This window comes from Anoplophora glabripennis, unplaced genomic scaffold (assembly GCF_000390285.2).
Source record: "Anoplophora glabripennis isolate ALB-LARVAE unplaced genomic scaffold, Agla_2.0 scaffold155, whole genome shotgun sequence".
NCBI lineage: Eukaryota > Metazoa > Arthropoda > Insecta > Coleoptera > Cerambycidae > Anoplophora > Anoplophora glabripennis.
In genome coordinates, this window is record NW_019416721.1 from 131,997 (window position 1) to 143,729 (window position 11,733).

Genomic DNA, 11,733 nt, shown 5'->3' on the forward strand with positions numbered 1-11,733 from the left:
GGTAAACAACCGTTCTTGCAGGTTGTCACCTGTTCAACCTCACCGGTTCCAGGTGGAGGAATCTAAGGGCCAAATTGTCGCCGACATTCACCTCTGGCAAGTTGAAGGCGATGTTCCAGACTTTGGTGGACTGCGGTTTGGTTCTCGAGAACTATATCGAGAGTAAAATTAAACCGGACGAAGCCGTCGACATTAAGGAGCTTCTAGGTACGTAAAAATGTTACAGAAAAGAGTAATGCATTTTTTTGTCATTACTTTTATACAGGGTGTTCTCAAAGTTGAATCATTTATTTTAACAGCTGGTAGAACTCGTAAAAAAAGTCGATTTACCAAAAATCGTTTATATAAAGGTTGTGAAATAAAGCAATTATTAACAATTATTTAAAAAAATTGAAATTTGAAAACTTTATAAGTGTTAATTTCGACCATTGCGTTGTAAAAACATGAATTGTTTGTTTACTACTGATACTGGGTATGTCTTTGTTTTGTATTTCCAGTGAAAAGCCTTTTCTTTACTTTGACCTTGAAATGATCTTGACTTGACCTAAATGTGACCTTGTGGGGATAAGCTATCCCCAAATTCAGTTCTCCCCCAAAAAAAACTTATACGAGTATACGCACTGGTTTAATTCAATACAAGCCTTTTCTTTAGTTTCATCTTGAATTGACCTTGAATTGACTTGAAGGTGACCTTTAGGGTTACGCTATCTCCAGATTCAGATTCTGCGAGCCCAAAAATCTATACACTCACTGGTCAAAATTCAATACAAGTCTTTTCTTCAGTTTGCCCTGAAACGACCTTTACCTGACCTCCAGGTGACCTTAGATAGCTAAGCTATCCAATGCTTTTGGGATCGCAGGTTCAGCAATCCCAAAAGCTTTGTACCTACTGGTCAAAATTCATTACATGCCTCAGTTTTTGAATCCATCAACTTGAAACTTCGTGAAGCTTACTCAGTCCTACAGCCAAAATCACACTTTCCCCCTCTATATCTCTGAAACTATCCATAGGATCACTTTGGGCCTGTGACAACTTTTGATCAGAATGTCGAGAACTATAACATATCACAGTTCCAACCAAATCTAACAGGACCCAGTATCCATTTATTTTGTGCGGGGTCCTTTAGTTATAAGACTCCGTGACACAAGGTATTTAAAGGAACAACGAGGAGGTCGCGCTAGAAGACTTACACGCGAAATGGTGGAGATCGAGGAAGAAATTGTCGAAAATGACCCAACAACGAGCACTAGGTCCATGTTAGTAAACAAACAATTTATGCTTTTACAACGCAGTGGTCGAAAATGATAATAAATCAGGTTTGTATTATAAAGTTTTTAAATTTCAATTTTTTTAAATAATTGTTAATAATTGCTTTATTAGACAAGTTTATATAAACGATTTTCGGTAAATCGATTTTTTTTACGAGTTCTACCAGCTCTTTAAATAAATGACTCAACTTTGAGAACACCCTAATTTTGATTGCTATAGAGAAAGGAAGAGAAAATGCTGTTGAAGAAAAGAGTTTTTGCACTATCCAAAGAATGTTCTTTAACGCTTGTTGTCACTGTTAAATATGCATGAAATGTGTAAAGGTACAATTTTTTACGAGAAATGTGGCTTCGCTTCCCGAGTTTTCCTCGACAATGTCGAAGCGAGTTTGCAACTGTATCGGGGTGTTTCAGTTCGGGTGAATCAAACTTTAACCACAAACGGAATAATTCAGAATTGCCTTATAAGACAAAGGTCTAAGTGTCACCGTTTTCAGTGTACAGGGCAGTATTGGTCGCTTTTTAAAATCAGATTATTAGAAAATCTTTGATATACTTATAACAAATTGATTCAAATTTGGTGTGGTGTTAACATTTGCACATGTGCATAATTTATTGTAAAATTTATAAATTTTTGTAGATCAGTGACGTAGGAATTGGTAGTAAAGCGTGATTTTTTTACCCCAACTTCTACGCCAATGACCTAATAATCATTTGGGATTAATTTTTAGATTCCGTGAACAATTCTACATAAAAAGGTATACTTGTTGAAAATCGGTTTTCCCGAAAATCTCCCTGTCAGTTGAATGGGTTCTTCTGATAAGAAATACTTGAATATTCATCCATTTTTTACAAAGACCAAAAACTGGGTCGACTATTGGATAGCCTCAAAAAATGTGTCGTTTTTCGGACGTTAAATTAAAATGCTACCAGAAAAATGGAAAAAAGTAGTAGCTAGCGATGGACATTTCAGTGACATGTTTCTTACTATTTTTTTTAAATAGAGCATTAATTTTCTCAAGAAGACAGCAAGAACTTAGTCAACATCCGATTGTGATACAAGAACCGCTTATGCAGTTTGTCCTAAACATAAGACAGAATTTATCAAAAAATCACATACGTACATTCTCAATAAAAAAATGAAAATACAATTTTTCTTAATCCAAAAAAAATCCCTTTTTAGAAACTGTCTCATCAATTTACATATTGAAGGACAATTTTTTTTGAGAATTTTTTGAAGAAAAAAACGCCAATCAAAAAGCATTTTTTTGGTTTAAAAATAAAAAAACTCCAAAAACTAAAAATTTATTATTTTCATGTCATTTTTATTATAAAACTACATCTCATATCGAAAAAAATGAAAAAAGTTTATATCTATAGTTTTTTGCCAAATTACAGGAATTTGAATTTTTTTCACCCAAAATATTCAATTGTTCATAACTTCCTGAAGGGTCGAAATAAAAGTTAGTAAAAACATAGAAACAGGTAAATTAAAAACGGTCGGGTCACGACTTCAGTGCAAAGGTTCCTTTCATTAATCGCACTTTACCACGCTAGAAACTGTCACATTCTTAACGGAACACTTCGTATAGTTAGATAGAATTGTCGTTTGCCTTTTGTTTTCAGCTTGTTTCTCGACCGACGTCATAGGATCCTGCGCTTTTGGCCTCGACTGTAACAGCTTCAAGGAGCCAAACTCCACCTTCAGACGCTACGGAAATAAGGTTTTCATCATCTCTAAGCTAACAATCGTCAGGACGATGTTCTATCAGAATTTTCCCGACCTAGCGCGGTTCTTGGGGGTGCGCCAAGTGCCCACAGACATCGCGGAGTTCTTCAGCGGCGTGGTGAAGGACACCGTGTCGTATCGCGAGAAGAACAACGTAGTTAGGAAGGACTTCATGCAGTTGCTTATGGAGATCAGGGATAAAAAGGATGGGCAGGAGAATGACCATAGTGGTATGTAGATTGGCTATGTTCATTCTACGCCAAAATCCCATGCTTTTTCTTATGAAGGTTCAGTTTGCAAATTTTTGACGAATTTTACCCCCACTCCTCCACCTTTTCCCTTCCCCCTCCCCTTCCCCGCTCATCCAATCAGAGCACAGCATTTGCCGGGAAAATCAAATGTAGCCACCTAGGGATTTGCCCCCTAGGGCCCCCATGTAGGTATCCCCACGTAGGTATGCAGGATCTCCCACGTAGCCGATTAAGGACAACCGTCACGTAATTAAGGATAACCGTCACGCCGAAAAGAATAATAAAAGGATAACCGTCACGTGAAAAACGGATAATAAAGGATAACCGTCACGTAATTATTATCCTTTTTCACGTGACGGTTATCCTTAATTATGTGACGGTTATCCTTTATCATCCTTTTTTCACGTGACGGTTATCCTTAATTACGTGACGGTTATCCTTAATCGCGTACGTGGGGATACCTATATGGGGGCTCTAAGGGGCAAAGCCCTAGGTGGCTACATTTGAATTTCCCATCATTTTTTCCCCCGCCAAATGTTGTGTTCTGATTGGCTGGGCGGGGAAGGGAAGGGGGAAGGGAAAAGGTGGAGTAGTGGGGGTAAAATTCGCTAAAAATTTGCAAACTGAATCTTTATAAGAAAACCACATCCGTAAGCATGCCACCTGCGTGCACTAATAAACTCCATTAAAATATTAAACAAAATGAAATAAAACTTACTCTTTCTAGAGAAAATGTTGAAATTGATCCCCATTAGCACGGATACAGGCATGACACCGACGCACCCAATTTTGGAAAAGTATACGGTTTCGCAATTCTTCCACCGTAGCAATTGGAGTATTGTAAATCAATGACTTCAAGTGACTAAAAAGATAAAAGTCCATTGGAGTTAGATCGGGTGACCGAGGTGGCCACGGCACAGGCCCAAAGCGTTCAATCCATTGCTGAGGAAACATTTCATTCAAAGGTGTCGTTACTTCTCGAGTACTGTGTGGAGGAGCCCTATCTTGAAGATAAAACATTCGGGCCCGAACTTGTAATGCCACATCGTACAATAATTCAGGCAACCGGTTCTCCAAAAAGTCATGTTGGTAGTACATCGCCTATTATGCCAGCCCAAACATTTACCGAGAACCGATGTTGAAAATGAATTTCTCTAATCCCGTGAGGATTTTCATCGGCCCATATGTGCATATTATGGAAATTCACTTCATCAAGGGTAAATGTCGCTTCATCGGTTACACAAACATAAGTAGGAAACTCTACTTGATTCGCACATTGCCGTAAAAACCATCTGCAAAAACGCATTCGTTGATCACAATCCGGGGGTAAAATCTGTTGAACTGGTTGCAGATGATAGGGGCGCAATAGCTGGGGCCTTAAAATACAATATACGGTACGAGAGAGGTTCCTACTGCTGTGTGAGTCGTCGAGTACTAATTGTATCTCGCAGTCCCTGAACGCACTGTATGACTGTATTTGCACATGGGACGTTGTGGCCATCGTTCTCGGTACAACCTAGTCGCCGATAGCGCATTTTCTCCGGCTGCACCATACACCAACACCATATCGACACGTTATCTCGTTTTTAATGTACGATATTCTTATTTTTTACTTCTTTATAAAAATTACATTGTCATTATCGTGGAATTACAGGATAAAAACTTTTGTCTGGAATCTTTCACTTTTTAACACTGATGGGTCATGGACGATGCTTAATATTTAATAATTAAATGAATAATGAATTCAATACAAATAAAAAATCAGTTGACTGCACACATTTTTTGACAATGTAACCTAACCTTCTTTTAGTATTACTAGTATTAGATTATACCGACTTAAATTGTAAGGTTGCATCTCGGGTCGCATAAAAACAATTCCAAAGTTTTTAATAAATAACACAGGGTCGGCCTTCTTTTTCGTTGAATAAATGAACTTTAATTTACTAAAAAAACGCTAAGATAGAACTTTTTCTATAAGACTTTTTAAGATTTTCTATTACAAATATCATCAGGGATATGTAGTTTAATTTTTATAGATTATACACACCACACCTTGTATAATTTTAAACATCTACAATTAATTAAAAATAATAATAATTTTCACTGTTTAGTTGATGTTGGATACAAATTTATGCAGTTTTAGAAGAAATTAAAAATTTAGTGATAAATATTAAGTTGCTTATTTTCAATTTTATTTATACCATAGGTATTGATATTTTAGTTCCGGGCGACGGCACGACTTTGACAATGGACGAAATGATCGCTCAGAGTTTCGTATTCTTCGTAGCAGGCTTCGAAACCAGCTCCACCACCATGACCTTCGCCTTATTCGAGTTGGCCACTCATCCAGACGCCCAGGAGAAACTCAGAGATGAAATCAATAAAGTTTTGGCCAGACACGACGGCAAGGTCACCTACGATTCGCTGAGTGAGATGAAATATATGGGACAGGTTATAAATGGTACGTATCATGGTACCTGGCACTAAAACATAACTCTGCCAGTAGTGACATGTGGTAATATTCCTTGTGAGACAGACCATTTTAACTTCTTAGGCGTGGCTATTAGTATCATAATTCAATTTTAAGAACCATAAACTGATCTCTCTATTAGAAACGTGTGTTATTGCGAACTAATCGATTTGGATATTGGCAGCGTGAATATTTATACAGAGAGATCCAGAATGATCGATGGTACCGCTACTTACAAACATTTGTGTGCCTCTCTCTCATTATTTTCACTTTTCGTAGTTGGCAACACTGATAGTGATTTACTTCGTTCAGTGGCGGGTTAAATGTAGTGGCAATAGGGTCACATTTCGTTTTAATCACAAAAATGCAGCCCAAAAAGCATAATGTTGGCACTAATTAATTTGAGGGGTTTATTAATTTGTTAAAGGAATGGATTGAATAAAAATGTTTTAGGTATTTTATTGTTAACTTCAAAACTGACATAAAAGCAACAATTTTTAAGTTAATTTACGTTTATTTTCCTCGTTATATCTAAATGATTGTCATCGTTTAAGTTGTTGTTAAACCAGGTACAATAGCATTTTCATTATCTAATTGCAATAAGAATTCTTCCACCATGGAAACCATATATTGTTATGTTTTATTGATTTAGAAATTTTGAATATAAATTTATCGGTACGGATACAAAAACGTATCGAATTAATGTAAAGTCTGATATGAGATATACAGGGTAGCCCATCGAAAACGTACCGCAAGGCATTACAGGGTAGTAAAGAACATTTCGACAAAATCCAAAAACAGGTCAAATTTGTTTCTGAGGGGGACAACTTTTGGCTTAAAAAGCATACCAAAATCTTCAACCCCCTAAGTGGGGTGCTATCCCCTAAATTTTTTCAAATGGGAATGGGGGTCAAGTAGGGGGTTATTAGAAAGGGCTTTTAATTCTCTATACATCGATTCTTACTTTTTGAAAATCGATTCATTATTTTAGAAAATATGCAGCTTTGAAAATACGAACAATATTTTTGACGAGAAATGCGAAAATCGATTTAATTTTACTTCAAAACTTACGGTATTAGTCAAGTAAATGCTGAAAATGTTGTCCGCCAACTTGCATACAATGATACAGGTTGTCTTCAAACCGTTGTCGAACATTCTGGAGCACTTGCGGTGTTACTTCGCGACATACATTAATGATTCGTCCTCGCAGATCTTCCAAGGTATCAGGTGGAGTGCTGTAAACTTTGCTTTTAATGTGCCCCCAGAGAAAGAAATCTAAAGGATTTAAGTCGGGTGACCGAGGGGGCCACTCAATTGCACCTCTTCGTCCTATCCAGCGTCCTGGAAACGTCTCATTTAGGTAATTGCGCACATTGAGCGAGTAATGTGGAGGAGCTCCGTCTTGCTGGAAAATCAGTTCGTGTTCATTGTAAGCAGGGTCGTCCTCTATGATATTTGTTAGAGCTGGGTCGATGACATTTTGTAGTAAATCCAAGTACATATCGCCTGTCAAATTTCCAGGAAGGAAAAAAGGACCTACAATGGAATTTCCAAAAATACCTGCCCATACATTCAACTTCTGGGGGTGTTGGGAGTGTGTCTCATGGAAAATCCTTGGATTGGTATCAGCCCAGTAACGACAATTATGGCGATTCACTAAACCATTCAAGAAGAACGTACACTCGTCCGAAAAACACACATTAAAGAGGAAATTATCGTTTATCGCTCGTTCAGTCATTATTTCGCAAAATTGCAAACGACGATCAAAATCGTCTTCATTTAGCTCTTGCACTAGCCGAATCTTATAAGGATGGAATTTGTATTTTTTTAATATTCGTTGGACACTTGTACGACTCACTCCTGTCGCAGTAGCCAATTGCATTGTACTCAGCGTACTATCCATTGCCACTTGCCCCAATACCGCTATTTCCGTAGGTTCATTTAGTACCGGATTTTCAACCTGCCTCTTTTTGTTATGAACGGAGCCAGTTTCGCGAAATTTGGCCACCAATTCGCGAACAATTTTTCCAGACGCATGTTTCTCAGGATGCCGTTGGTTGAACAGTTCGGCGACCCGATTTCCGCATTCATTGTTTTTGAAAAAAAGCTCAATAATTTCTACTCTTTCTGGAATTGAGTACACCATAATTAATCAATTTAAAAGACTCGGCAGTATTGGTACTCTTCAACTACAAGTCACAAGACAGTTATCTAGCAACTTCTTGTGGCCTATCTAAATACGAAACAAAAAGCGGACAATTTTTTGCTCACCAAAATCAGGCTAAAGAATTCGCAAATCAGAAAAAAAAAAGGCGAATTCTTTTGAAGGAATTTACCAAGCTAATACCGTAAGTTTTGAAGTAAAATTAAATCGATTTTCGCATTTCTCGTCAAAAATATTGTTCGTATTTTCAAAGCTGCATATTTTCTAAAATAATGGATCGATTTTCAAAAAGTAAGAATCGATGTATAGAGAATTAAAAGCCCTTTCTAATGACCCCCCACTTGACCCCCATTCCCATTTAAAAAAATTTGGGGGATGGCACCCCCACTTAGGGGGTTGAAGATTTTGCTATGCTTTTTGCGCCAAAAGTTGTCCCCCTCAGAAGCAAACTTTACCTGTTTTTGGATTTTGCTGAAAAGTTCATTACTACCCTGTAATGCCTTGCGGTACGTTTTCGATGGGTTACCCTGTATTTAAAATAGTCAATAGCAGGATATTTACTACTATAATATACTTAAATGAAGAATGTATATCGATAATATAAGTAATAAAATTTGTAAATGATTGAAATTTCACGAGAAAACGTCAAAGCTGTCAAAGTTATAACTAAATTTGAATTTTCATATTCAATAAATTATGTAAATGCACTCATGTTGTACAATTATGTTGCACAGAACATTAAAGAACAATGTTACAATGTTAAAAGTCAAATATAAGTTCTGGCATGAGGACATTTAATCATTATAGTGAAATTTTGACAAGACGTTGACGTTAGATGAAGGTATTTCACATATATTTTCGATTCATGCAATAAAACGGATATGTAAATGAAGCATAGTGTTCCTGGAAGTAGAGTATATATGTGGAATTAAACCTATACTTCGGTGAAAACATTTTATGTAGCATATAAATCTTGATAGTTATTGTTCCGTTAAAATCTTGTAAATTTGTTAGTGTAAAAATGCATCTAGACTGCAAAATCATATGTGCAGTATGTAAGAGACCCTCATCATTCCACATAATGTGTTTAAACTCCAACCAAAGGTCAATTTGTTGTGTAGACTGTAAAATGCTTGTCTGAGCGGTGTGCTCAAAAACTTTCTTTCGTTTATATCTGAAAAAACGAATAAAGACTGTGTAAAAGGTGTCTAATAGACAGTACTAAAGGCATATAAAGGACAGACATGCTGAAAATTAGTACATGTATCAAAATTAAAGTGAATTTTGTAAAAATATGTAACATTTTGACGTAACGTTCAACTTAACCTAGAAAGGTGTAATTAGTGTCAAAAGACGCAGAAAAATGCAAAGAATCTGAAAATTAAAAGTTCAAGCATCACAAGTCCATTAAAATGTCAGTATTTGCAAAAATAAAATTCCAAAATTATGATTGTTATGTTGTCATAGTAAATTTCAATTGTTTTGCACATTCTATAAAACCAATATCCGGGCTCGAGGCAGCCAGTCTCCCATGTTTACCTGTAGCAGCAATATCGTAAGTTCTGCTCCTAAAAAACAAGTGCTAGCTGTTATTATCAGTAAAAATCAGTACACTCACGCAGACATCTTGGTGATTAATTTTCGTAGCTAAATTTGACAGTCAAAAGTCAGAATGGTACATTAGTGGAAGTGACATTAGCCAGAAAATACATTCAGCAGTCTCAACAAGCAAGTAATACAACAACAACAAATTGACACGAGGTGAATTTGTATAAAGTAAAAACAAGAGTCCCTAATATCAAATAACAACACAAATAAAAGGTATAAAGGCGCTCATAATAAAATCAAAAAGTATAAAGTAATTCACAATAATATCGATGTAAATGTAACTTCCTTAAACTGTGTATACTGAACCATATAACATTCCTGTAATTAATAATTTTAAATACTGATATTTAACATTTTATAAATATTTACTCGCTTGAGCTGAAAATTGTCGTAAATGTCATGAGGCATAAACGCTCTCAAACATCCTCCAGTTTACTTTCCGTTAAAATTGGTTTTCTTCCACGTGACTACCCTTTACAAACACTGCCAGTATTTCCGAATCGTGTACCAAATATCGAACATGCTGAGCAAAAATGTTATAATCTGCGGCTTCATGATTTGGAAACTCTTCCTGGGATTGCAAAAAACATGAATGGCTTGAATATTTCTATTCATTTTCATCTCGTTTACCACTCCGAAAGTAAGCCTCTACAATAAATTTATCGTCTTCTCGCGAAAAGACTATTCTCTAACCTAAAACTAATTATTTAGAAGACTAACGATAAATTCAAGTAAGAACAATCGGCGAACACAAATAAATACAACAGTAAACACACACAATTGACAGATCGTGTCGATCGGAAATCTAAGAAAAAGGAAAGTAATTTTGATCAAATGGAAGTAAATTTTAATATCTGGTACCTAATATTTACGTGTGACCTCGGCTTCAATTATTTTGGTTCGCTCGGTATAAAGTGCACACCCGCAGACAAATAGTTTGATTCCATCTCAGTTATTTCTTACTAAGGCCCTGATTTCAGAGACTCTGAGGATTCATGCACCAGTGAGGACTCTACGACGGGTATGCGTCAAAGACTATAAGGTATCTGGTGAGGATTTGATCATAGAGAAAGGCACCAGACTGAGCATACCCATAAGAGGTTTACATTACGATGAAGAATACTGGAGGAATCCGAAAGAGTTTGATCCGGAGAGGTTCAGCGATGAGAACAGGAGGGATATGAACCAGTTCACTCACTTGCCTTTCGGTGAGGGTCCTAGGGTGTGTATTGGTGAGTATTTTCCTTTATTTGGGTGTTAAATTCTAAATTAAAAAATCTCAAAAACTTCCATAATGATCTTTGAATGCAATTATAGAACTTCCTATATAAAATTTTTTTAATGTACACAATTGAAGACAAAAAAATGATTTAAAAGCACATTTCTGCACGGCACAGGAAACTGGTTGACTGTAAAACATAACCTTGCGCAAGACAAAATATGCAGTCGTCGACCGACATGGCGGCAAATGTAATAAAAAGTGAACGGACAAAAATTGATTCGGTTTTAATTAATAAAATAATTTGATATAATTGATGATACAATTTTTCAAAATTTTGTTCACCCGCGTGTTTGCCGACATTTGGGGTATTGTATATATATAATGTAATAGATTTCAACTTATAAAAGTCTTGTATTTGAGTATGGCTTGATATAACAAATATTTATTTTTACTACGTTGGAAAGAGATAAAGAATAAGAGATTTCGGCTTTTTAGAACCCTTAACAAACCATATTTAGGTAGGTTTCGTTGAAAGAATTAAATATTTAGCCGATAATTGATAATAAATAAATTACTTAATTTAGTACCACATCAAACACTAAAAATCAAAGTAACTCGGAAACCCTCAGGAATTTCGAAACAGAAGAAGGGGCATTATTTTAAAACTGTATGTAGAAAATGAAAATAACAGTTTTTTTAAAAAATAGTCATTGCGTAGAAGTTCTGTTTAAGAAAGGGGTTGAGCACCCCCTCCACTCCGCCACTTTGCAAGTTTTTGAACATTCTTATCGCTTGTTTTATGCCCCTTAATTAATAGGCATTATCCCCCAAACATGAAAAAAATCTAAGCATTCGTTTATAAGTTATAATGAAAATTCGAGAAAAAAAAATATATTCAACACCCTGTATCTCGGAAACGAAGCCTTCTACGACATATGTTTATAGGAACTTTTCTTTTTAAAAACATGTGTTCTATCTCCTGTTAAAGTTTGTCTACAAAAAACTGACTCACCCTGTATA

At 36.0% G+C, this 11,733-nt stretch overlaps 1 protein-coding gene across 1 annotated transcript in view; it reads left to right on the forward strand.

Annotated features, from left to right (window-relative positions):
* Positions 1 to 11,733, forward strand: part of LOC108915241 — a 43,205-nt gene that overhangs the window by 22,196 nt on the left and 9,276 nt on the right. The window contains exons 11-14 of the mRNA XM_023455303.1: positions 22 to 207; positions 2,896 to 3,228; positions 5,471 to 5,710; positions 10,472 to 10,723. Of these exons, the coding sequence (XP_023311071.1) occupies positions 22 to 207; positions 2,896 to 3,228; positions 5,471 to 5,710; positions 10,472 to 10,723 (1,011 nt within the window). The remainder of the gene's footprint in view (positions 1 to 21; positions 208 to 2,895; positions 3,229 to 5,470; positions 5,711 to 10,471; positions 10,724 to 11,733) is intronic.